The 24,230-nt window shown below is 41.9% G+C and overlaps 1 protein-coding gene across 19 annotated transcripts in view; it reads left to right on the top strand.

Annotated features, from left to right (window-relative positions):
• Nucleotides 1–22,380, top strand: part of USP54 (ubiquitin specific peptidase 54) — a 139,965-nt gene extending 117,585 nt beyond the window's left edge. For 4 of the 19 annotated variants that reach the window (XM_047759704.1, XM_047759715.1, XM_047759705.1 and 1 more), the window contains 8 exons: nt 2,027–2,161; nt 3,083–3,278; nt 4,995–6,379; nt 13,733–13,747; nt 15,059–15,177; nt 15,478–15,618; nt 18,823–19,009; nt 21,074–22,380. In XM_047759704.1, coding sequence (XP_047615660.1) covers nt 2,027–2,161; nt 3,083–3,278; nt 4,995–6,379; nt 13,733–13,747; nt 15,059–15,177; nt 15,478–15,618; nt 18,823–19,009; nt 21,074–21,633 — 2,738 coding nt within the window. In that variant the 3' untranslated portion in view covers nt 21,634–22,380. Of the gene's footprint in view, nt 1–2,026; nt 2,162–2,650; nt 3,038–3,082; nt 3,279–4,994; nt 6,380–13,732; nt 13,756–15,058; nt 15,178–15,477; nt 15,619–18,822; nt 19,010–21,073 lie in introns of those variants that run through there. The other 15 variants (XM_047759710.1, XM_047759716.1, XM_047759714.1 and 12 more) reach the window with 13 other exon arrangements.
• Nucleotides 22,381–24,230: the final 1,850 nt, after the last annotated feature.

Raw genomic sequence — 24,230 nt, 5'->3', positions numbered from 1 at the left:
CTGACAGTGAAGGGAATTGGTCCGCTCAGCAGAAACATGCCCTTGAGAGTTCCCACCTGCATATCAGGCGAGTGGGTCTACCAAACCGGTTCTAGCAACACGGAGCCTGATTTGCCTTTTGATCCTCTGATCATTTCCCTGTCTCACACGATTTTCATGGACTTTATTTAAGCTTTCCCAGCTGCTCCACGTTAGTTACTTTCTTTTCTTCAGTTGCTTTAGGGCATCACTTTTTACCAGCAGAGATTAGCCTTCAAAATAGGAGTTCAGAAAGGCTGAGGTATCTATTTTCAATTGGTCCTGAAACCTGTACCTCTGTTTTTCTTTCTATAAAGTGAATTTATTATTTAGAACCTCCAAATGCAACAAATTGTGCTAAAGCAGCATAAAGAACAGGAGCCAATGCTGTCTTGGGCCGCTGCTTTCTATTCATGTCTCTCATCAACACTTAGAGAAGCTTCCTGGGCTTATTTGGGGGCTGCTTTTCTCCTCTAATCCTACTGTCTTTCGATTCAAGGAAGTTGTTACGTTATCTTCCCAAGGCATTGTATTTGTCTCCAAATTATCATTCCTAATTTCTTAGCTGTCCCTGTATTTGGATAGTTTGTTCTTCCTTTTTATCCTTAAGCTACATCACATTGGTGTCTCAGGTTTATATTACTTCTGAAAGAGGGGTCTTGTCATCTTCTTCTCTTGCTTTTCTCCCCATCTCTGTCATTTGGGTCTAGTGCCTAAGAGTTGAGAGGGGATCCCTCTGGCTCCATTTCATTGTCACTTCTCCATACACTTTGGTTTAACATCTCCTGGAAGAGCAAGGAGTGGAGTGCCAAGATTCTGGAGGATAAGAATTAAAATCTAGTATAATGATTGATCAACTATGGATTGCCTGTATTTCTGTAAAGAACTTTTTCTGTATTAATTGCTCTAGCCGTCACCTAGATATAATGATAAAATTTGCTGCTGAGAGGTAGGGGAACCATATATCTGGTGGTGGAGTAGAACCCAAATGTCAAGTTCTTCAGAACCAACCTGCTACTTCCCTTTTACCTTCCCACTGCTCTATGGTGAAGCTCTGGAGAATTAGGGAGTGATGTTAGGGGTATGGAAGAGCTTTTCTTACCATATCCAGCTGGAAGTTAATGGAGGATGGGGACATTATGGGAGAAATGATTTTTTTTTTCTTGTGAGCTTGTGAAAACTGACCATTATTCTCAATTGTAGGTGAACTTAGATTACTACCACTTTATGGTTATGAGTGAATAAAAGACAAAGAGGTACACAAACTTGAGGATTCTTTTACAAACATTGCCCTTCTAATACCTTCTCACTTTTTCATCTGGCACACATTCAGTTTCAGGGGAGGAAGCAACATCTCATGCTTACTGTTATGGGAAGCTGAGTTTTTTATGGTAGGTTTGGTGAGCAATCACATGATAAAAGTGAATACTTGCAGTGCTAATGAAAGGTGTGTGTGCAACCCAACCACAAAAGCGGTCCCTGGTTGATACAGTAAGTTGGGAACTGTAGAGCTCCTGTGCTCGAGAAGGGTACTGATTTTCCAGGTGCAGGTGGTACAGAGAGGACTACAAATTAATGTAGGACGTAAGTGTTACATAAGGCTTTCCACAGAGTAGTGAAGCTACCTTTGCCTTAATACAGCAGTAGAGGTCTCAGTGGAGATCTGGTGCATTGGACACTGGTTGCCAAGATGTATCCTTTTGCACCGTGGAAAAGCAGGTCCGTTCCAGCCATAAAAACCAACCCTTCTGCTATCGACAACACTTTGTTTTTTTCTTGAGGGATTCCCTAAGAGATCTTGGAGTTGGAATGTGTGGTGGACTATGACATGCTCCTCTTTCATGGCTTTGGTAAGGTTAAGGCAATGTTGGATGTCCTACCTGTTTCAGAGAATTTTTAATAGTAATGATCAGTTGGAATAAGGGCGAAGCAGCAAGGATCTGTGTACACTGAAGGGAAATAATAGCACATAGGAAAAATTGGAACGGATTGTAATGAAAATGAAAAGTGCTGGCCCTTTCAGGGAGGAATGACGGCTTTGAGAGGTCCCTGCAAGAGGCAAATTCAGTGTTTGAAGAGTCACTGCACCTGGAACAGAAGGGAGACTGTGCTGCGGCTTTGGCTCTCTGTAACGAAGCTATCTGTAAGTAACTCTAACCGCTGTGGCTATGGCACATTTGACTAACTTCACAGTAGGTATTATTAGTCACTCAGATAGGATAAAAACAGCTTTTAAGTCTCCTTACTCTCACTTCCCAAAAGCTATCTTTTGTCCTTCAAATTTCTAAATGTGCTAGGTCTTGTCACTTTGGCTTATGGATATTTACTGGAAAAACCTCAGTAGGAATCCACAGAATAAACCATCCAGCCATGCCTAACTTCTAATCCCAAGATAAAGTTAGGCCTCAATTGTGAGGTTAGTCTGCTTTTTCTCTAGTCACTGACTAGTGAGGTAGAACTTAGGGCAGGAAGAAATGAATAAATCGGCTGTGACTTTCCAGGCCTGTGCCTTTGCATTGAGTATTTGATTCTTTATGTTTCTCCCCTGCCTTCCTGGTGTACTGCACCATAACGTTACAGCAAGGGACTAAGGCTTAGAATTTGTATCCTGGTTCTTAAATGTGACCCACAGGAGCCGTGTTCTATAAAGACAGATGCAGGTTTGGATCTTACTTCCGCTGTTGGCCGTTGGGAAAGGGGAGTTGGGAGCAGAGCATGGAGACCAGAGTTGGACAGGTCAGTTGCAAAGGACAATGAGAGTGGCAATGTCTAAGATGGAAGCACCAGTTTATCTTCCTGACTCATTTTAGTTTAGCTTTTTGTTTGTTTGTTTTTAAAATTTGAATTAACCTATTTGGCCCCCATGGTTTCCATGAATGTTCCTTACAGCTAGCCAGAGGCACCTCTGTGCCCTGGACAGCATATGCATGGTCCACGCCTTGCATTCCTGCTGCATATTTTGAGTTTCACTGCCTATCTTTGCTCATTTTTGGTTCAATTTTATTCTTTTTCTTTTGTTTGCATTTTGGGTTCTGTTTCTGCTATATTTTCTTTTGCATTTTAGCTAAACTAAGACTTGCCCTGCATGGTGCCAGCTCTAGCACGCACAGCAGAGCCCTAGTCGATAAGAAGTTGCAAATCAGTATTCGAAAAGCACGGAGCCTGCAGGATCGCATGCAGCAGCAGCAATCATCTCAGCCGCCGTCGCAGCCCTCAGCCTGCCTCCCCTCACAGGGGGGGGCCCTCCCTCAGCCAACAAGGTAGTGCCTGGGAATCATTGTAGATTTTGGACACCAGGGGAGGAAGTGACGGTGGGTGCTCCATAGCCAGCTCTCATTGTCTTGGCGACTACAGGGAAGAGAAGAGTCCTCTCAAAAATTTTTTTCTCTCTCAGGTCAGACATACCATGAGAAGCTCATCCCACTACCGGTTCTTTTCTTAATAGTTCCTAGAAAGATGCAGAAAGTATAGTGCAATAAATAGACCACTTGTCCATATTTCCTGTGGGTGAGTTTGTTCCTGGAGTTGTGTAATAACAAATTACTAAATTTGTACATATTATGGTCTTGTACATGGCAATCTGAGTTACATTTCACTTTACAGTAGAAACTGTGTGATTTATGGGAGTTCCCATTGTGGCTCAGTGGGTTAAGAAGCTGACATAGTGTCCATGAGGATGCGAGTTCAATTCCTGGCCCTTCTCAGTGGGTTAAGGATTCAGCATTGTTGTGAGCTGTGGCGTAGGTTGCAGATGTGGCTAGGATCTGGTGTTGCTCTGGCTGTGGCAGGCCAGCAGCTGCAGCTCTGATTCTGCCTCTAGCCCAGGAACTTCCATAAGAAAAAAAAAAGTTAAAATAAAAAGAAGAAACTGTGTGACTTATTTTGGGATTTCGGTGTGTTTCCTCTTCCTCATGTAAGCAGAGAAAGCAGTCTTCCTTGCTCTGATTGAACCATTGAAAAGACACAAAGATTCCCTTTGTTTTGCTCCCCTATGGTCAGGACTGAGAAAGAAGTCCCCATGGCCATTGGTGTAGTTCTTCCTATTAGCCCTTGAATGTGGCTGTTACTTAGAATAGATAGATTTAAGTAAGAATAAATTTTGGCTGTTCATAAGCCTGAATAGTTTTCAGAATATGAATATTATAAAAGGAATAATATAACCAAATATAACCAAATCCATATTACAAAAATACACTTGAGGAGTTCCTGTAATGGCTCAGTGGTGACGAACCCGACTAGTATCCTTGAAGATGCAGGTTTGATCCCTGGCCTCCTCAGTGGGTTAAGGATCTGGCATTGCTGTGAGCTGTGGTGTGGGTTGCAGCTGGGGCTCAGATCCTGCGTTGCTGTGGCTGTGGCCTAGGCAAGCAGCTGCAGCTCTGATTCAACCCCTAGCCTACTAACTTCCCTGTGCCACAGGTGCAGCCCTAAAAAAAACCCCAAAAAAAACCCCAAAAAAACAAAAAAAAAGAAAAGACATTTGAAAAGGTTGATTTTTTTTATATTAATCCCAGGAGCCTGAATCACCTTATACTCTGTAAATATGGCCTTTTTCTTTGGCTGATCTGCCTTTTAGGATCCCAGGTATGAGTAATTCCTAGGCTTTGCTTACCTTCCATTGTCATCTACATGTGGGACTAGCAATTTTTGTTTTTTAATTTACAGGTAGAATTTGCTTGGAATGAGACTTTATGAGTAGTAAAGAGTATTGGCAAGAGCTTTACTCACTATTACTGTGTTCAACTTTGGTGAGGTTAATAAAGAGAATTAATATTACCTGTTACATAGGTGTGAGCTGACCTTGTGCCTTCTCTTGTGAATCTTTGGTCTGTTGTCTCTATTTAGGTTTGTCTTTCCATTTATTTTCGCCATTCCCTCTGTGACTAGCTAGAAATGGGAACTAAATGTATAGTTCTTTTTAAAGTGATCTTGTCAATTAAGACAGCTTATGACTGATTTTCTCCCATTTATTTCAGTGAACAGCCTATCCCGCTCCAAGTATTGTTAAGTCAGGAGGCCCAACTGGAACCCTACACGAACACAGAGTTTGGGGCCAGTTCTTTCACCTTCTCACCTGCTTCCTGCCATGAGTCACACTTGCCACTATTCCCAGAGTCATCTTCTCTGTCTGCTCCACAGCACATTTCCCCCAGTGGGTCTGCCTCAAACCTTCTTACTTCAGTTGAGGTGGACAGCATTGAACCCTCTGTGTTCCACAGGCAGAACTTACCTAACACACCGGGGAGAACTGAGAAGAATTCTCAACATGGTTGGGAACCAGAGGGTGAGCTGCAAAGCTGCAGTGGTGACAATAGCAGCTGCACCAGGTATCCCCCACAAGAAGGAAGAGGTGTTGATCCAGAACAGCTATTCCAAGAACAAAGGGATGCTGCGGACTCATCCCAGGTGATGCCTTGGTTACACCCAAGTGGAGCAACCACCTCTGAGAGAGGAAATGCACACAGCCTAGGCTGCAGTCCTTCAAGTTCATCAGCTCAGCCCAGCCTTTCTCTGTACAGGGCCTGCCACCCCATAACGTCTGCTGCTTCCTCGTCTATGCTTCACTCTCCCAATACTGTACAAAAAACTAACCAATGCCTCCAAACCCAAAGCCTCAAAACTTCATTGATTTCAGAAGTGGACAGAGGCAACGAGGATCCCTATAGGCCAGAGTGTCCCACCACAAAGGGGCTTGTCCGCTCTCTCGCAGAGCAGTTCCAGAGGATGCAAGGCAGCTCCACAAGGGATGGTACAGGTTCTCAGGACAGAAATTTGGCAGATAGTCTAAGGAAGGACTCTTCGCCTTCTGACTCTAAGCCTTCTTTCCCACAGGGTCAAGGGAAAGGCCACTGGCCTTGGGCAAAACAACAACCCTCTGTGGATGCTAGGAACAGACTGCCTTCCTGGGAAGAGTCTAATGATCATCTGTCTCTTGCCATGAACTCTGGGGTGCCTAAGGGTAAAACTTCTAGGGGAGAACAGCCCAGGTTGGCAGAGCCAGGTATTTACCATGGGAAACCGTCTCAAGTGAGAGATGCTAGGCCTAAGGAGCTGGGCAGCACTGACGACTTGGGGACTTCCTTGCCTTTGGATTCCTGGGTGAATGTCACAAGGCTCTGTGATTCTCAGCCTAAACATGGGGTCCCTGGGCCAGGAATGAAGTTCTCCTCCCATGATTCTCATACCTGTGTAACCTATCCAGAAAGAAACCACATCCTTTTGCATCCCCATTGGAACCAAGACACAGAGCAGGAGACCTCAGAATTGGAGTCACTCTACCAGGCCAGTCTTCAGGTTTCTCAACCTGGCTATCCTGGATGGGGGCAGCAGGATGTGGCCTGGCACCCACTGAGCCAAACTGGTAAGAATGAAACCAGAGGAAGTGGGAGTAGGGGACATAGAAAATCTGAAAGTAGGAGGATAAGATCAGAAGGGGACAACAGTGTTCTATTTAAATAATATCCTCAGGAGGTAGCAGTACAAGTTCTGATTTTATTCATAAAGACTTCTCAGGACAAGGGCTAGATATTTTTCTGGCTAGAGTGGAGAATGGAGGTAGAATCATCGCTCATAGGTTAGTTTGCTCCTTCTAAAGAAGGAATCCATTGAGTATATGCCCGGGGTGCTGCAGTATGCCTGCTAAGGAATGGTTCCTTGGCCTTTGAGAGTGACTCAGTATGAGGCAGAGGAGGATGAGAGGGAAAGTCACCCCACTATGGCTTAGGAGTTGAACTAATCCCAAGATGCAGCTTCGAGATCCAACTTGCAGTGAGGATGTCCACACTGAGCCAAGTCTCCAGTATGGCATTTCCAGATCATATTGAACCAGCAATATCAAGACCTCCCCTGATGCGTTCAGGAACTATGAGGTTTTGAATTTTCAAGGTAATACGCCTGTAGGGTACCTGTTCACAGACTTTCTCTGGTATTATATTGTGTGAAGAGTGAAGTCTATACTTTAGATGCATAGCATAGACTTAGTTCTGTAAACTAAAGACATAAATGATATTTATAAAGTACTCCATAGGTATACAGGATAGGGCAGTATGGGAAGGTTCTAGAGAATGAGGAAAAGTTGGAGTTTGCCTCAGTCAGCTTCCTGTCTAATATAAGGAAGAAGGAATACAAATGTCGAGTGTTTTAAGAATAATAAACACAGGAGCTCCTCTTGTGACTCAGCAGTAATGAACTGACTAGTGTCCATGAGGATACGGGTTCAATCCCTGGCCTCTCGCAGTGGGTTAAGGATCCGGGGTTGCCATGAGCTCTGGTGTAGGTCACAGACACAGCTTGGATCCTGCGTTGCTGTGGCTGTGGTGTAGGCTGGCAGATGCAGCTCTCATTCAACCCCTAGGCTGGAGCTCCCATATGCAGTGGATGCAGCCCTAAACACACACACTCACACTAATAAACCCATATTAAAAAATACATTGTAATTAAAATTGAACTAACCAATTGCACGTCAAACATTGTTACAGATAAAGCAAAACAGAAAACCCCTGTATTACCCCTAAAAGCAAAATTTTTCATTGTAAATAGTTTTGAAAATATATAAAGTAACAAAAATCATTGATAATTACACTCTAATTTCCTGAGTTTACATCTGGCTTGGCTTTGTTTTTTATACACATATACTATTTTTTTTTTTTTTACAAAAAGCAAGGTTATTATATATGTAGAGTTTAGTTCCATGATTTTCTTACAGTATATCCATGAGCATTTTCCCTTTGGGAATGCTCAGGCCCAGGGATGGAATCTTTCACAGCAATAACCCAAGCCATAGCAGGCTCAATGCAGGATCCTTACCACTAGGCCACCAGGGAACTCACAGAAAAAAACTACTTTTTTTTTTGCTTTCTAGGACTGCATCTGCAGCATATGTAAGTTCCCAGGCTAGGAGTTGAATTGAGCTACAGCCACTGGCCTATGCCACAGCCATGGCAATGCAGGATCCGAGCCAGGTCTGTGACATAGAGCTCAGCTCACAGCAACACCGGATCTTTAACCCACTCAGTGAGGCCAGGGATCCAACCTGCATCCTTATGAATGCTAGTCAGAATCGTTTCCGCTGAGCCACAATGGGAACTCCTATATTTCTTTTAATCTGTAGGTTTTTCCTCAGTTATTCCAGGGATTGAACCTGCATCCTCATGGATCCTCATTGGGTTCATTAACCGCTGGGCCACAAAGGGAACTCCAGAAAAAAAACTACTTTTAATGATTATGATATGCTGCATAAATTTACCATAATATAGTCAATCATTCTATTGTGGTTGAATATTTAAATTACTTCGAATTTTTTGATAACACAGCACTGTAATGAGTATCTTTATGCTTAAATGGCCACATTTCCGATAAACTCCTTAGAATGAACTTTTACGAGGGTATTATCTAGTCAAAGGTTATAAACTTTAAAAAATCCTTGATACATACTACTAAATTCAGAAAAATTATACTTCTATAAACAATATGAAAGAGTACCTACTGACTGTTAATTTTTACTTGCTAGTGAATGAAAACTAATTTTTTAAATTCGTTAGGTGAATCAGTTCCCAAAACCGATTGGTCAAACCAAGCTAGAATTTATTTTGGTTAAAGTCTGTGGTTTTTTGTTTGTTTGTTTTGTTTTTTTTAGAGCCACACCCATGGCATATAGAAGTTCCCAGGCTAGGGGTCTAATTGGAGCTACAGCCGCCGGCCTACGCCAGAGCCAAAGCAAGCCATATCTGAGCCGCGTCTGCAACCTATACCACAGCTCACAGCAACGCTGGGCCCTCAACCCACTGAGCTAGGCCAGGGGTCAAACCCGCAACCCCATGGTTTCTAGTCGGATTTGTCTCTGCTGTGCCATGATGGGAACTCCAAGTCTGTTTTAAAGTGAGTCTTGGGAGTTCCCATCATGGTGCAGCGGAAATGAATCTGACTAGGAACCATGAGGTTGCGGGTTCTATCCCTGGTCTTGCTCTGTGGGTTGAGGATCCGGTGTTTCCGTGAGCTGTGGCGTTGGTTGCAGACGTGACTTGGATCTGGCGTTGCTGTGGCTGTGGTGCAGGCTGGCAGTTGTAGCTCTGATTAGACCCCTAGCTTGGGAACCTCCATATGCTGCAGGTATGGCCCTTAAAAAAAAAAAATGCAAAAGACAATAAATTGAGTCTTTAAGAACTGACATGATATAGAATAAGGAAGAGATTAGTGGAATAAATCAAGAAGTAGGTGATGAAGGAAAATGCCAATTAAGATCTATATGTGACAGAATTTATTTTTAGGAGAGTCCTTCTTTATCTTACTGCAAAGCATTTATTAAGCACTAAATTACCCCTCTTAACTTTATTGATATAGTTGGCAAATAACATAAGTTTAAGGTGTACAGTGGGACAGTTTGATACAGGTATATACAAAATAATTATCACAATAATGTTAGTTGACACAACCATCATCATGCCTGATCACATTTTTTTGTGTGTGTGTGGTGAGAACATTTAAAATCTACTGTCTTAGCAACTTTCAGAATATAGTAATACAATGTTGCTAATTATAGTCACAATGTTATACATTAGATCCTCATAGCTTACTCCTTTATGTAACTGGAAATTTGTGCCCTTTGATCAGCATCTCCTCATTTCCCCCAGCCTCTATCCTCTGGCAACAGCCATTCTGTTCTTTTTTTTCCACCTTTTTCAGCCACACCATGGCATATGGAAGTTCCTAGGCCAGGGATTGAATCCGAGCCTCAGCTGCAACCTATGTTACATCTGCAGCAATGCTAGATCCTTAACCCACTGCACTGGGCTAGGCATTGAATTGTCTATGGAGACAGTGCTGGATCATTAATCCTCTGCACCACAGCGGGAACTCCACGACCAATCTATTCTGTTTCTAAGAGATTGGCTTTTAAAATATTATTATCATTATCATCATCATTATTATTATTATTATTGGCCTTGCCCATGGCACATGGAAGTTCTGGACCAGGGATCAAACCCACATCACAGAAGTGACCTGAGCCACAGCAGTGACAATACCAGATCTTAACCCTCTGAGCCACCAGGGAACTCCAAGTTTGGCTTTTTTTAGTTTCCACATATAAGTGCAATCATATAGTACTTGTCTTTCTCTGTCTGACTTACTACTTTTTTAAAAAGTGTTATCGATACATAATGTACATACTGTACAACTCACCTGTATAAAATGTACAATGCATTAGTTTTTTAGAACATTCATAGAGCTATTCATCCATTACTAAAATCAGTTTTAAAGTGTTTTTTCATCACCCCAAAAAGAAACCCTATATCCATTAGTAATCACTTTCCAGTCAACCTCTAATCTATTTTCTGTCTATAGATTGCCTGCGTTGGACATTTTCTATAAATAGAGTCATACAGTATATAGTGTTTTAGGACCAGATTAATTTTGACATGATTATAGTTCCTGAAGTATAATATGAACACTGCCCTTGACCTGTATTCTAAATTTCATAGTATTTAGAAATTGATCAGACATTATGTTAAAAATAAAAAGTAAATTTTTGTTATGGAAAATTTCAAATATATTCAAAAGAGTAAATGTTATAATAGCTCTCCATGTACTTATCATTTACTTCCATGGTGATTATCTTGGCTGGTTATCAGCATATGGCCAATTTTGTTTTAGCACCCCCCCTTTCACACACGCACTTTCCTTTTTTTCCTTCTCCATTAGTTTATTTTAAAGCAAATCCCAGACATTATATCATTTCCTCCATAGATTAGTTTGGAATATATCTTTAAGAAATATGGATTCTTGGAAATTCCTGTTGTGAGTCAGTGGGTTACAAGTCCGACTAGTATCCATGAAGATGCAAGTTCGATCCCTGGCATCACTCAGTGGGTTAAGGATCTGGCATTGCTGTGAGCTGTGGTGTAAGTTACAGACTCAGCTCAGAACCTACGTTGCTGTGGCCGTGGCGTGGCCAGCAGTTGCAGCTCCAGTTTGACCCCTGGCCCTGGCCTAGAAACTTCATATGTCGCAGGTGCGGCCCTAAAAGGAAGAAAAAGAAATATGGACTTTTTAAAAAAGACAGAACTATAATATTAACATACTTAAAAAATTAATAATATATATATTTTTTGGCCATGCCTGCATCATATGGAAGGTCCCAAGCTGGGAGTCAAACCCATACCACCGCAGTGACCTGAACCACAGCAGTGACAATACTGGATCCTTAAGCTACTAGGCTACCAGGGAACTCTAATAATAATTTTTTAATATAACACAGTAACTAGTCGTATAACTAGTCGGTATTCAGATTTTCTCAATTGTTCCGCAGATGTTGTCAGTTTATTTCAAGTCAGGTCCCAAATAAGATCCACACATTTCATTTTGTTGATATGTTTCAAGGTATTTTTTTCTGCCTGTAAGACTCTTTTTTCCTCTTGCCACTTATTTGTTGAAATTTGGTCTTCTATCTTCCACATTCTAGATTTTGCTGATATTACTGTAGAGTTTTTTTGGGTTTTTTCCTAAACGTGTTCATCTAGACTTCTTTTTTTCCCTATAACTTGGTACTTGGGGCTCAAAGCCTTGATTAAAATGAAATTTAATTTTAAAAAATAAGAATATAGGTAGTACTTTTTAATCAAGAAGTACATTATGTCTGGTAGTCCTTTTTAAAAATTAAAAAAAAATTTTTAATTTTATGGTCACACCCATGGCATATGGAAGTTCCTGGGCTAGGGATTGAATTCAGATTGCAGCTGCGACTTATACCACAGCTGCAGCAACACTGGATACTTTATTTTATTTATTTATTTGTTTTTAGGGCTACACCTGTGGCATATGGAAGTTTCCAGGCTAGGGGTTAAATTGGAGCTCAGCTGCCAGCCTACGCCATGGCCACAGGCACAGCAACGTGGGATCCAAGCTGTGTATGTGACCTACACCATAGCTCATGGCAATGCTGGATCTTTAATCTATTGTTCGGGGCCAGGGATTGAACTTGCATCCTCATGGGATTCATAACCCGCTGAGCCACAACAGGAACTCCAACGCTGGGTCCTTTAACCCACCTAATCTCTGCAGTGACCCAAGCCACTGCAGTCAGAGTCTTTTCCCATTGGGCCACCACAGTGGGAACTCCTGGTAGTCTTTCTCCTTATTACTATTGATCAGTGAGTAGATGTCACCTAATTCTACTTTCTATCAAATCCAGAAATTCCTTCAACAGTACTCCTTACACATGGCCACTTCTACCTCTGTGTAAATTACTTGAAAGGAATCAGACTCTGCTTTCTTTAGGGGGTTCCAATGGCCATCTCCCTGTCTAGGTAGGAATCACACTTGACTTGATTAGATGAGCAGCAAATTCTAACCATTATAGCTGTAATTCTTAAACCTAACTGCCCATCTAGTCATCTGAGAAGTGGCCTTTTATAAAAACAGGGAGGAGTACCTATTGTGGCTCAGTGGGTTAAGAACCAGACTAGTGCCCATGAGGATGCGGGCTGTTTGTTTGTTTCCCTTTTTAGGGCTGAACCTGTGGCATATGGAAGTTCCCAGGCTAGGGGTCAAATCACAGCTGCAGCTGTGGGCCTGCACCACCGCCACAGCAATGCCAGATCTGAGTTGCGTCTGTGAACTACCTGCTGGATCCTTAACCCATTGAGCAAGGCCAGGGATCAAACCCACATCCTCATGATTGCTAGTTGGATTTTTAACCCAGTGACCCACAATAGGAACTCTGGGGATTCAGGTTTGATCGCTGGCTTCACTCAGTGGGTTAAGGATCTGACGTTGCCAAAAGCTATGGTGTATGTCATAGACACAGCTCAGATCCTGAGTTGCTATGGCTGTTGCCTAGGCCGGCAGCTATAGCTCTGATTTGATCCCTAGCCCAGGAACTTCCATATGCTGCAGGTGGAGACCTAAAAAAAAAAAAGAAAGAATTTTTTTTTAAAATGGGATCATAGCACATGATTTAAAATTTTTTTAATTTTATGATTTTTATTTTTTCCATTACAGTGTTCTGTCATTTTCTACTGTACAGCAAAGTGGCCTATTCATATATATATATATATATATATATATTCTTTTTCTCACATTATCTTCCATCATGTTCCATCCCAAGTGACTGGATATGGCTCTCTGTGCTATACAGCAGGATTTCATTGCTTATTCCACACATGATTTTTTTAATATAATTTAAAAAAATCTTTTTTTACCCCCCATGGTGGTGCCTATAGATGTGGAAGTTCCCTTGCCAGGGATTGAATCTGTGCCACAACAGCAACCCAGGCTGCTGCAGTGACAATACCGAATCCTTTGCCAGCTGCACCACAAGGGAGTTCCATGATGTTTTTATTATAGAGAATTTTTGTTTCTCTCTCCTCCTTTCTCATCATCGCTTTTATCCCCCTGCCTTTTTAGGCATTTGTCTAATATACATATTGTGTATTTTTCTGTTCATGAAATCCTGTGTAGCCCTACATATACAGTGTGATTTTGTTCAGCGATGATATTACAGATTTTTTTCTTTTAACTCAACAATACTTGATAAAAATCCCTCTGAGTCATCTAGTTTAATTCAGTTCATTCTTTTTGGTGGCTGGGCAATATTTGATATTGAGGATACCATAATGTATTTAGCCATTCTGCTATAGATGGGCATTATTTTATTTCTAGTTCTTGGCCACTACAAACAATGCCATAATAAACTGATATTTTTGCTTTTTATTCCCAGGAGCAGAATTATTGGGTAAGTGGGTAAATATTTTTTCAATCTTAATGTTTATCTCTAGATTGCTTTTTAGGAAGACTGTAGCATTTCCCATTTCCCCCAACAATGTTTAAGGATATTCCCCCCATATTTTTTGGAAACTTTTAAAAAATGAATATTCTTAGGCTCCAACCACAAAGATTCTTGGTTCAGTAGGTCTGTGGAAAGATACACAAAGCTGTATTTTTAAAAGATTCTAGATGAATCTGAGGTAGTTGGAACCACTGCATTTAAGCACAAGAAAATATTAAAAATAACTGGTCTTCTAGCTTAGTATCAGCAATACCATGCTTTAACCAGATATACATATTAGAGTCAAAATATGAAATCAAGACATGAATTGGTTATGGACATATATATCAAATGTAGGTCAAGGGTGTGTGCATTTTCAGAATGGAAGGCTTAATTAGTTGTAATGGGGCAAGCCCCTTGGGAGTCACATATCCAGTTTGGAGCAGCTCCTCTTTTAATAGTCATGTAAGATTTTGACGAAGAGATAAACATTTAGTGATTGCTTAGAACTTAAGTAATTGAGGGAAACTAATAGGGGAGATTGAAGACATTACATATATAAAGTTGTGCTAAAGAGCTCCTGCTCATAGTACATAATTGGAGGTGAAAATTGAGAGACCTAAGTTTCAGTCCTCTTTAAACTACTTACTGCTTGTCAGACCCTGGAACTCATTTTCCTGTTCTATAAATGAGGAGGTTTAACACATGGTTACTGTGATGACTTTCAATTCTTAACTAGACTAGAGATAATTCTTCCTTTGTCAGCACAGATGCTCTAGAGAATCACTATGTCAGATTAATTTCTTCTGTATATATTATGTCTTGTGCCCAAGTCTGACAGAAGCAAAGCCGATTATGTTTATGGTTCAGCTATCTGTCCACAGAGTGCCTTTTCTACCTCTGCAGTGTTCTACAAGGCCTGTGTTGTTGTTGTCATTGTTTGTTTGTTTTTTTTTTTTATTTGGTAGTACCCATGGCATGCAAAAGTTCCCCGGGCCAGAAATTGAACCCAAGCCACAGTAGTGAGAATGCTGGATCCTTTACCTGCTGAGCCACCAGGGAGCTCCAAGGCTCGTGTTCAGATATCCCTGTGGCTTATAGGAGGCTATCCATATTCTGAAACTCCTGTTTCTACATTCTAGGAGCCCATTCTGCTTTGGATTCAGGGATACATATTTGTTATTTAATGAAACAAGAACCCCAGGGTCTTGTGCTGCCAGGCTGAGTTTAGGCTCCAGGAGAAGAGATGGCAATTTATATTTATGTTTTCTTTCTCAGGCTCTACAGATGGTGTGGGAAGGAGGTTGCATTCAGCCCCTGGCCTTGGTCTCTCGAAGACCCCAACAGCCGAAATGGAGCACAGTCTCCATGAAGCCAGCACAGTGTCTGCCTCTCAGGTAGCAGCCTCAAGTGCTAAAGTGCTGGGGAATGGGGTGGTATGTTGGGAATGAATTCTAGAGAGATATGAGTGGTAGGATTGGTAGTAAGGCAAAGGGGTGGTAACATGGGACTATTAGAAGAGGACTTCTTTTGAGTGAGAGGAGATTGCCACATGGCCATCACCTTGCAAGTACATCTAATTCAGATCTCTATTAGTGAGTCTTAACTTGTTCTCTCCCATATCCCTGGGGACAGGTTCTGTGGGAAAACCACAGGTCTGGTGTTATGTGTCTGCCTGTGTGTGTCTATGTTTGAAGGCTGCACCTTGCCGAGGCCCCAGCAGGGAGTGTGGGGAGGATGATCAGTATGGTGCAGAGAACTTTCGCCGCATCTCGCGCAGTCTCAGCAGCACCGTTGTCTCAGAGAGGGTGGAGGTCCCAGTCTCCTCCCACAGTTTTGTAAGTAGAATCAGGGTCTGTCTAATAGATCATCCTCTTTCTCTTGTGAGGTAAAAATATAGTGCAGGTGAAAGGGCAGGAGAAACTCAAGGTTGTAATTTGGGGGAAAATCATGTGCACTCAGCAAAAATGAGGACACATGGTCATTATTTTATTGACACAAATTTATTTGGAGCCTAGAGTGATGTCCCTTCCCTGTAGCAGTTTTGGAAGGTGTGCTGTAGGGTTCTCCAGGATAGAAGAGTCTGAGCATCCTTGAGAGGAGTCTCTGAGAAGTCATGGCTGCTGATTGTATCAGAGCCCATTGCACCAATCAAAAGAAGAATAGAGATGGGATGGAGTATTGTTTTGCCTTTTTGTTCCTACTCTAAGTACATGACTGAGTGGAGTCCAGTGTGCTTTCAAGCTGAAATGAAGCATGTGCATTAGGAGGAAAAGAAAAATGATTTAAAACCCTCGTCCTTGGGGCTTTTCATATGGAATTAGGGCAGTAATCTGTAGGTGAAAGAGACAAGGACACCCAAGTCAGCAGAAATCAGCAAACTCAAATAGTTTCAGGGGTTGGGTTTCTAAATTGTGACTTTTGAGAAATTCAGACACTTGCCCAAGGCAGGTTTAGAGTTTATTATAATAGAGGTCAGGAGGCAAAGCACCAGTGCATTGAAGCTTATTCACCACGTCAGTTTGATAAAAATTAAAAAACAGGTCTTACATATATGGTGCAAAAATATAAAGTACAAAAGAAAAACTAAGTATCTGCTCCACCAGTCCTTCAGATCCAATTTCCTTCCCAGTGGCCATTTTTTCCAATTTATTGTTCAGAAGTTTCTAAAGAACTCTTAAACAGTTGGTCATTCTTGTTTGAAAAACTGGTCTTTTCTGCCTACCATTTGTTTTCATATATCTTTAATGGTAAATTGTTATTTTCCTAGGAGAGTTGGCTTCCTTTGTCCTGACTTCTATTTCATTCATTTATTCACTGATTCATTCTTTTAAATGCTCTTTGAACTTATGTTCTAGGTAGTGTGCCAGATGCTGGGGATATGGTAGTGAGTGAGCTAAGTACAGTCCCTGCTCCATGACTTTAGAGTTTACTGGGGGAGACAGATAAATAAACAACTGTATAATATAATATAACAGGATTTAATGGTTGGAAGCATAGTAGAAGGGACATCTAAACTAAGCTTGAAGAATCAGGGAAGGCTTCCTGTAGGAGGCAAAAATAATACAGCAGATAAAGGGACTTGAAGCAGATATTAACTGTGTTAAAAGGAGCTCACTGGTATGGCAGGATTAGAGTTTGGCGAGGGAAGGATGGAAAGTGTTGACAAGTGAGACTAGAAATATAAATAAGGGTCATATCATGAATCACAGTAAGGCCTTTGGGAGGACCAAAGAAGTGGACATATTGGAGAGGCAATTAGGAAGTAAAAATTAATGTGGTTTGGTGCCTACTTGCATGGATATGGGAAAAGGAGAATCAGGATGATATTCCAGGAATTATGGGTTGGTAATGATTATATTTGAGGGAAGAAAAGCTGGAGAGATATGTGCAATTTTGGATATAGTAAGCTTAAGTGGAGATATCTGGTAGGCCTTTGGTTGTGAGATGTATAAACTTGTAGTTGAAATTCAAGAATCATAGCCAGAGTGAAAGAAAAGAGTATTGCAAAAAGGAGAGGAACCAGAACTTATCCCTGAAGAGGATCAGATTTAAGGTGGTTCTTCTGAAGAAGACTTGTTTATAAGAGACCAGATAGAAGGAAAACCAGCAAAGAGTGGTGTCTCTTTCTTCTGTGGCTGTGTCACCTACTGAAAGGCCTGGCATCTGGTCCTTAGGCTATATGCTCAATGCCTATCATGTGCCATGCTAGTCAGGTGCTATGAACACACACTGATGAAACCACACATAGTATCTCACAGTATAGTAAAGGAAGTAAGATATACTAGCATATAGATTATTTTATTTAATATATTATTTATTAAGTGCCTGTAATATTCCAGATGCTGGGGATATTGGAGTGAAAAGAAATGTATTCCACTAGGAGAGAAAGACAATAAACAAGTAAACGCCAGGCAATGTGTGATAACAAAGAGTAAAACAAACAAGAGAATAAGGAGTAAAGAGGTAATAGTGGTTATTATCAGGGCTATTTTTGATAGAGAAGTGAGGGATATCAGCTCTAAGAAAGTTAACATTTGATCTGAGACCTCAGCGGTACAAAGGTGTAAGTCATGAGAAGAATATTCCCAGTAACAGAAATACTAAGTCTAAAGTTCCTGAGGTGGAATGAGCTTGGTGTGTTTGAGGAACATTAAGATTTGAGTGTAAAAGGCATAGGAAGTGATAAAGATCAGCACTGCTCTACCTTATAGGAACTTGCAGGCCACAGTAAAGAGATGGGGGCTATAGATAGGAAGATTAAATTGAAGCTGCTGCAGTCACCCAGTGGAATTTAAAAGCAACTAATAGAATCGTGGATGAGAAGTGCAAAATCAGAGGCAATGTCAACATTTGAGTCTAGGTGACTTAAGAAAATATGATACCAGGAGGAGGAGTTTGGAAGAATATTGGTTCAGTTTTGGCCATATTGTTGTTTCATATATTAAAGCAGGTATTTCTGAGACTTTGCAACAAAAGTGAATGACTAATGAAGTATAGATCAGGTCTTAAGCATCAAAGGGTACAAACTTGACAGATAATGCTAGAGTGGAGACTGGAATGTAGCAGTAACAGGAAAGAGTAGAGAGTTTTTGATTGCATACTAAGGGAAATATATTTTAGTTCCCAATATTTAGAAAGAATATAGAAATTTATGTTTTGATCTCTCAGGCTTTCTGAATTTATCTCTCTCATTTGTCCTCTCTTTAAAAATTTCGATCTCAGTCTCTCTAATTCCACTTTTAGCATTAAGGAGTTAGCTAGAGACCTTGATATTAGGATGGGAAGGTGAGGATTATGAAGAAGACAGATTAAGGGAAGAGAATCTACAGTTTGGTGTCTCCAGTTCAGAGTGGTCAGGATGTTTCCTAGAGGGACTAATGGGGAGAGTGACAAGTAAATTGAGTCCTTCTCTTGATTAGAGAATGTTTGTACTCTAGTTGCTTCCATCCCACCCTGCTCGCCACACTGTGTTTACCCAGCCATATCCTGCTGTGTGTTAATCCTCATCTCTATGTTTTTTTGTCTTGTCTCATTATAAGGATTCATCAAACTCGAGGAAAAAGCCTTTGGAAACCGGGCACCGTTGCTCCAGCTCCTCTTCCCTCCCTGTCATCCATGACCCTCCTGTCTTTCTCCTTCGTCCCCAACTCTACCCACCCCAACCACAGTTCCTGTCCCCAGATGTCTTGATGCCCAGTGTGGCAGGGGAGCCCCACAGACCCCCAGGTAACTCTCCTCAAATCTAATACTATGTGCCAGAATGTGGTACATTTCCAGGGACCTGAAAGGATCAAACCACTACACCTGTTAGGGTGGGGAGAGAGGGGTCCCAAGGTGGGGTTGTAAAGGGATATGAATTACTGCTTTCAAGATCAGGTATTGATCTAGATGAATTATGACTGAAGCATTTCTTGGGCAACATGGTCTAGACAAGAGTTCCCAGAATCTAACTGCCCATGAAAATGAACTGCTTCAGTCATGGTAGGATATGCTTTTAAGTGACCAAAGGGAGTTAATACCCAGTCTTCAGGATCCCGCAAAACAATGTATCATCTCTATCAGGTAGGTTTCTCTCCTTCTGTCCCGTGATTCTCAGTTGAGGGATGGTCTAGGAGGACAAGGACTGAATGGGAGACTTGGAAAGACCCTATACATGAAATACCTGTGCCATGTATATAGACCCAGCCAGTCCTGGAGGGGGTGGTTGGGTAGCATTCTTCTGGCTTTCTTTAACTCTCCGTAGGAAGACTCATTCCTTTTCTTCCTCATGGGCTGAATCTACAGTTTAAGACAATGATTCTTAATTGGAAAGGGGAGGTGCTACTGGCATCTAGTGGGTAGAGAGGCCAGAGATGCTGTTGAACATCTAGTAATGCACAGAGCAGTTTCCCTGCACCAGACCCCTTTCTCTCCCCAGCAAAACAAAACACCCACAAAGATTTATCAGCCCAAAATATCAGTAGTGCCAAGGTTAAGAAACCTTGTCTACAGATATAAATTCTCAGGGCAAGTGATGGTTGTCATTCTTAGAAGAAAAGATAGAGCAGTATTATTGATATTTGTGTCTAAATTTTAGGGAGCTTTGGATAAGCAAGCCTTCTGGATAAATGGACTTCGTGTTACTCAGGTAGCCAGCCATCTTTGACAGCTGTCAGAGGTTTCTGATTTGTCGGGCAGCATTAATTGCACCAAATGCTACAGTGAATACAGGGGAGAAAGGAGGCAAACTCTCAAAGAGCTCAGAGTCTCAGTAATCATACATACATATAAAAGTATAGTACAGATGTTGATAGAATTTTAAAATAAAAATATATTATTTAGAAGTGATTTATGAAAAACTAGTAAAAGGGAATCAATGTATAGAAAAGGCATTCCACATTATGTATGTGGGAGTAGTGTGAACAAAAGCAGGGATCTGAGAGAATGAGCAAAGTTGTAAGTAGAAACAGCTTAACTGGGGTGAAGGTACCATGTTAAGAAAAACTGAGTGAATGTTTTGGAGTGATGGCTTTAGGAGTAGTTGTCACAATAAGAACATATGTTTGCACTTTTAGCAATATATTTGCAATATATTTGCAGTATTCTTACATGCACAAGCACATGTGTGTGTATGTATTTTGGAGAAGAGATTATAATGCAGTGAGATAGAAGTATGGTAACATCCAGGAGACTGTTTTATTTGTACAGGTTGGAGGTTGATTTTAATGTATATTAATAATTTTTTAAAAATGAAATTAAGGAAGTTCCCTTGTGCAGTGGGTTAAGGATCCAGTATTGCCACAGCTACGGTGCAGGTCACAAGGCAGTGTGGGTTTGATTCCTGGCCCGGAACTTCCACATGCCTCAGGTGCAGCCAAAAACAAACAAACAAAAAAAGAAATTAAGGAGTTCCGGTTGTAACTTAGTGGTTAACGAACCCCACTAGTATACATGAGTACACGGGTTTGATCCCTGGCGTAGCTCAGTGGGTTAAGGATCTGGCATTGCTATGAGCTGTGGTGTAGGTCTCAGATGCAGCTCAGATCTGGCATTGCTGTGGCTCTGGTGTAGGCTGGCCACTGTAGCTTCAGTTACACCCCTAGCCTGGGAACCCCCATATACAGCGGGTACATCACTTTTAGACAAAAGTCAAAAAAAGGAAAGAAGGAAATTAAAAGTAAAGCCAGCTTCCTCCTTGTGTGTATGTTCTTGGAGAGGTGGGAAGTTGGAAGGAAGAGCCAGAAATGTTCTCTGGGAAGTAGAGTGGTTTACTGAAGATGCTCAGTTGTTGGATTTCTCTTCTCTTCCCAGGAACTTCGAGGAGTGTCCAGCAGCTTCTGGCTATGTGTGACAGGAGTGAAACTTCAGAAGGGGTCAAGTACACAGGAAGGACTTTGAACTATCGGAGTCTCCCCCATCATTCCAGAACAGCTGCCTCCTGTGGATCATGGTCCGAGACCAACCAGCATACTGGGGCCAGATTCCTGACTACTCCAGGGTGCAAGCCTCAATTAACCCACACTGCCACACTACCAGAAAGACACCAGGACCTTCAGGTTCCTCATGCTCAATCCTGGGGATATCTTTTCCATTCACCCTCCCACTTTCCTATTGTTGACCCTGTGTCCCCAGCATCAAGCAGTCTTCATGTACCCCTGAGGTCAGCTTGGAATTCAGGTCCTGTTTCAGGATTTCGAGCCCCTGGTCCTCGAAGAGTAGATATGCCCCCAGATGATGACTGGAGGCAAAACAGTTATGCTCTGCAATCTGGGCACAGGAGGACGGGGAGAGAGGAGTTTCTGTTTGTTGTAGCAGATTCTGCTGGAAGAGAGCAGATCAGGGCTAGAGCTCTGCAGCACAGCAGGTGGTAAGGGTCATCCCTGTACTCTTCTGGAGCCACTGCTTTCTCTGGGCTGTGGTAGAGTTGGTACGCTGCATCCCTGACAGGGCTGTGCTAGTCTCATCTCAGTAGAGTTGGCAGTTTCTCCTGGGGGAGCCAGGAACCCCTAAAGGACCTGGCTTTTTGAAAAATATTTGAAATTCCAATTTCCATTCACCTAGCAAAAGGAAGCAGCTGCTGTTTAGGGCTTTATTTGACCCACTTTAAAGATGAATCCATATTACTCTGGAAACTAGCTATTGCTTAGGATCTTAGGGTCACCATTTTAGTTCTGGATATCTATGCCTCCACCTGCACCTAAGCCCTCATCCTCTGTTCCTTACTATATTACCAACATCTGTTTTGTGTTTTATCCGCCCATCCCTGTTACCTGATCTTGTGATTTCCTCACCACCTCATCCTTGGAGGAACATGTAGCTATGTGGTCTTAGTCCTGACCACATCATTCAGGCTAGCCCAACTGCCCAGACTACCAGCCTTCCCTCTGCTCCCAAACCTTAGGCCTAGAATGCAGAGCTGCCAACACAGCATTTGCTCTTCTGAACAGATGGAGTCAGGCACACTAACATACCCTCCTGTTGTCTGCAGCAGAGCCATTACTGCCACTTGCTCAGTCGCCATTGTAAACCCTCAGAGTCAGCTGAACTATTTTAGGGTCAAACATACTGTTTTTGTAAAGTATTTTTCATTAATAAATCTATGAGATAGTTCTATTTAATTTCTTGTCATTTAATTGTCTATTTAACGCCTTTTATATGCTCTCGATTTTTTATTTTGGGGTGGGAGGCCTGGAGAAGCCAGAAATACCAATTCGAAGTGGCCTGGGGCTCTCAGAGAGAGCCATGACACAAAGATATCTATCTGTGATTGACAGTGAGGAGCCAAAAAGGAGCTGAAGGATATTTGAAGGGTGTATATTCAAGGTAGGAGTCGATGGGACCTAATATAGACTGACTTTCCCTATTACTAATTATTATTATTATTTTTTGCTTTTTAGGGCCATACCTGTAGCATACGGAGGTTCCCAGGCTAGGGGTCGAATTGGAGCTATAGCTGCTGGCCTATACCACAGCCACAGCAATGCAGGATTTGAGATGCATCTGTGACGTACACCACAGCTCACGACAACACTGGATCCTTAACCTTCTGAGTGAGGGTGGGGATCAAACCTGCAACCTCATGGTTCCTAGTCGGATTTATTTCCGCTGTGCCGCAATGGGAACTCCTCCTTGTTATTACTGCTATCAGTGTATTTTCTATCCCTTTTCTGCCAAGAGGCACTCAACACATTACACACTTTTTCCTCCCCTCCTTGGGTAGATTTTCTGGGGATTCAAACTCCTCTTACAAACTTACTCCTTATCTTTATACTCTTGGGCCCTTCTACAAGTTTGTGATGTGCCTCTTATCCCTTCCTTGATCTCTTCCCATGGCTACCCCTTCCCTTCCCCTATAGGATTATTGCACTTTCATACCAGAAAGATCCATTTTCACCCTGCCTCACTCCCAAATTTATCTACCTCTTAGAAATATCTTGTGGGCTCCCTTTGCAAAGAATACTCACTGGGCATTTCTCTTCTCTTTTACCTCAGGTCTCAGAATCGTTGAGACCTAACAAAACGAAGAGGTAGAAAGGTGCTCTTTGACATCTTTGGACAACTGTTTACCTAATTATCAAACATTATGAACATAAGCCCATGCAGTCTTGAGCAGGAGGATGGGCAGGAATTTCTCACGCTAAAGCTTGGCTCCTATGTCATCAAGATTATATAGATCTTACTGGACATGCTGGTCTCTGTTCATGATTCAGTACATCTACTGGAGTCATATGCACACTCTTCATCTAATAATTGTTGCTTGAAGAGTTGGTTCCTGTCCCACTACTCCCTTCTCCATGAATATCTGTCTCTATAAAATTTCCGTAAGTCTCCTGAGCCCACATTTCCGTATGTATGCACAGAAATACTCTGAGGTTTTTCTAATGAGGAACTAATTTCCTATTTACACCTCTGTCTTAAAAATCTCTATTTTCTAAATGAATCAAGAGGGAAGCTGTGTCCTTTTCAGGTGAATTCTGTAGACCCTTTGAACATCTCTTGGTGTCATCCCTTCCTTTCCTCCTGTTTTGACTCAACCCTCGGAGCCTCGTCTGCTGTGGCTGCATTTTTATTCCATGCCTTCCCACTCTTGGCAGTTCCAGCCTATAAACACAGGGCCAGATTCTCTCTCAAACTCCATTTTGAACGCTTGCTTTGCTGTAGAACCTACAAAGCTTCCTCTATTTCTCCTGTCTCTTACCAACCAAAGTACGCAGATCTGGTGGCCAAATTGTTATACGTTTGTTTCTCTATTACTAAGAGATTCTAAGGTTTGATTACGTCTCCCCATCTTATTGGAAGCTCCATGAAAGCTGGTGTTCCCAAGCACTCATTCACCCCAGCAACTAGCTATAGACAGCAGGTCCTCTCCCTTCTCTTTTATTTCTGCCTGCCCAGAATTTTAACCTGATCCCTTAGCCTCGTCCTGTTTCTCTCCTAACCTCAGTAATTTTGCCCAAGTCCCTAGAGC

The sequence above is a fragment of the Phacochoerus africanus genome, chromosome 15 (genome assembly GCF_016906955.1).
Source record: "Phacochoerus africanus isolate WHEZ1 chromosome 15, ROS_Pafr_v1, whole genome shotgun sequence".
NCBI lineage: Eukaryota > Metazoa > Chordata > Mammalia > Artiodactyla > Suidae > Phacochoerus > Phacochoerus africanus.
Note: the sequence above shows the minus strand (reverse complement) of the source record. Positions and strands in the feature narration are given on the sequence as shown.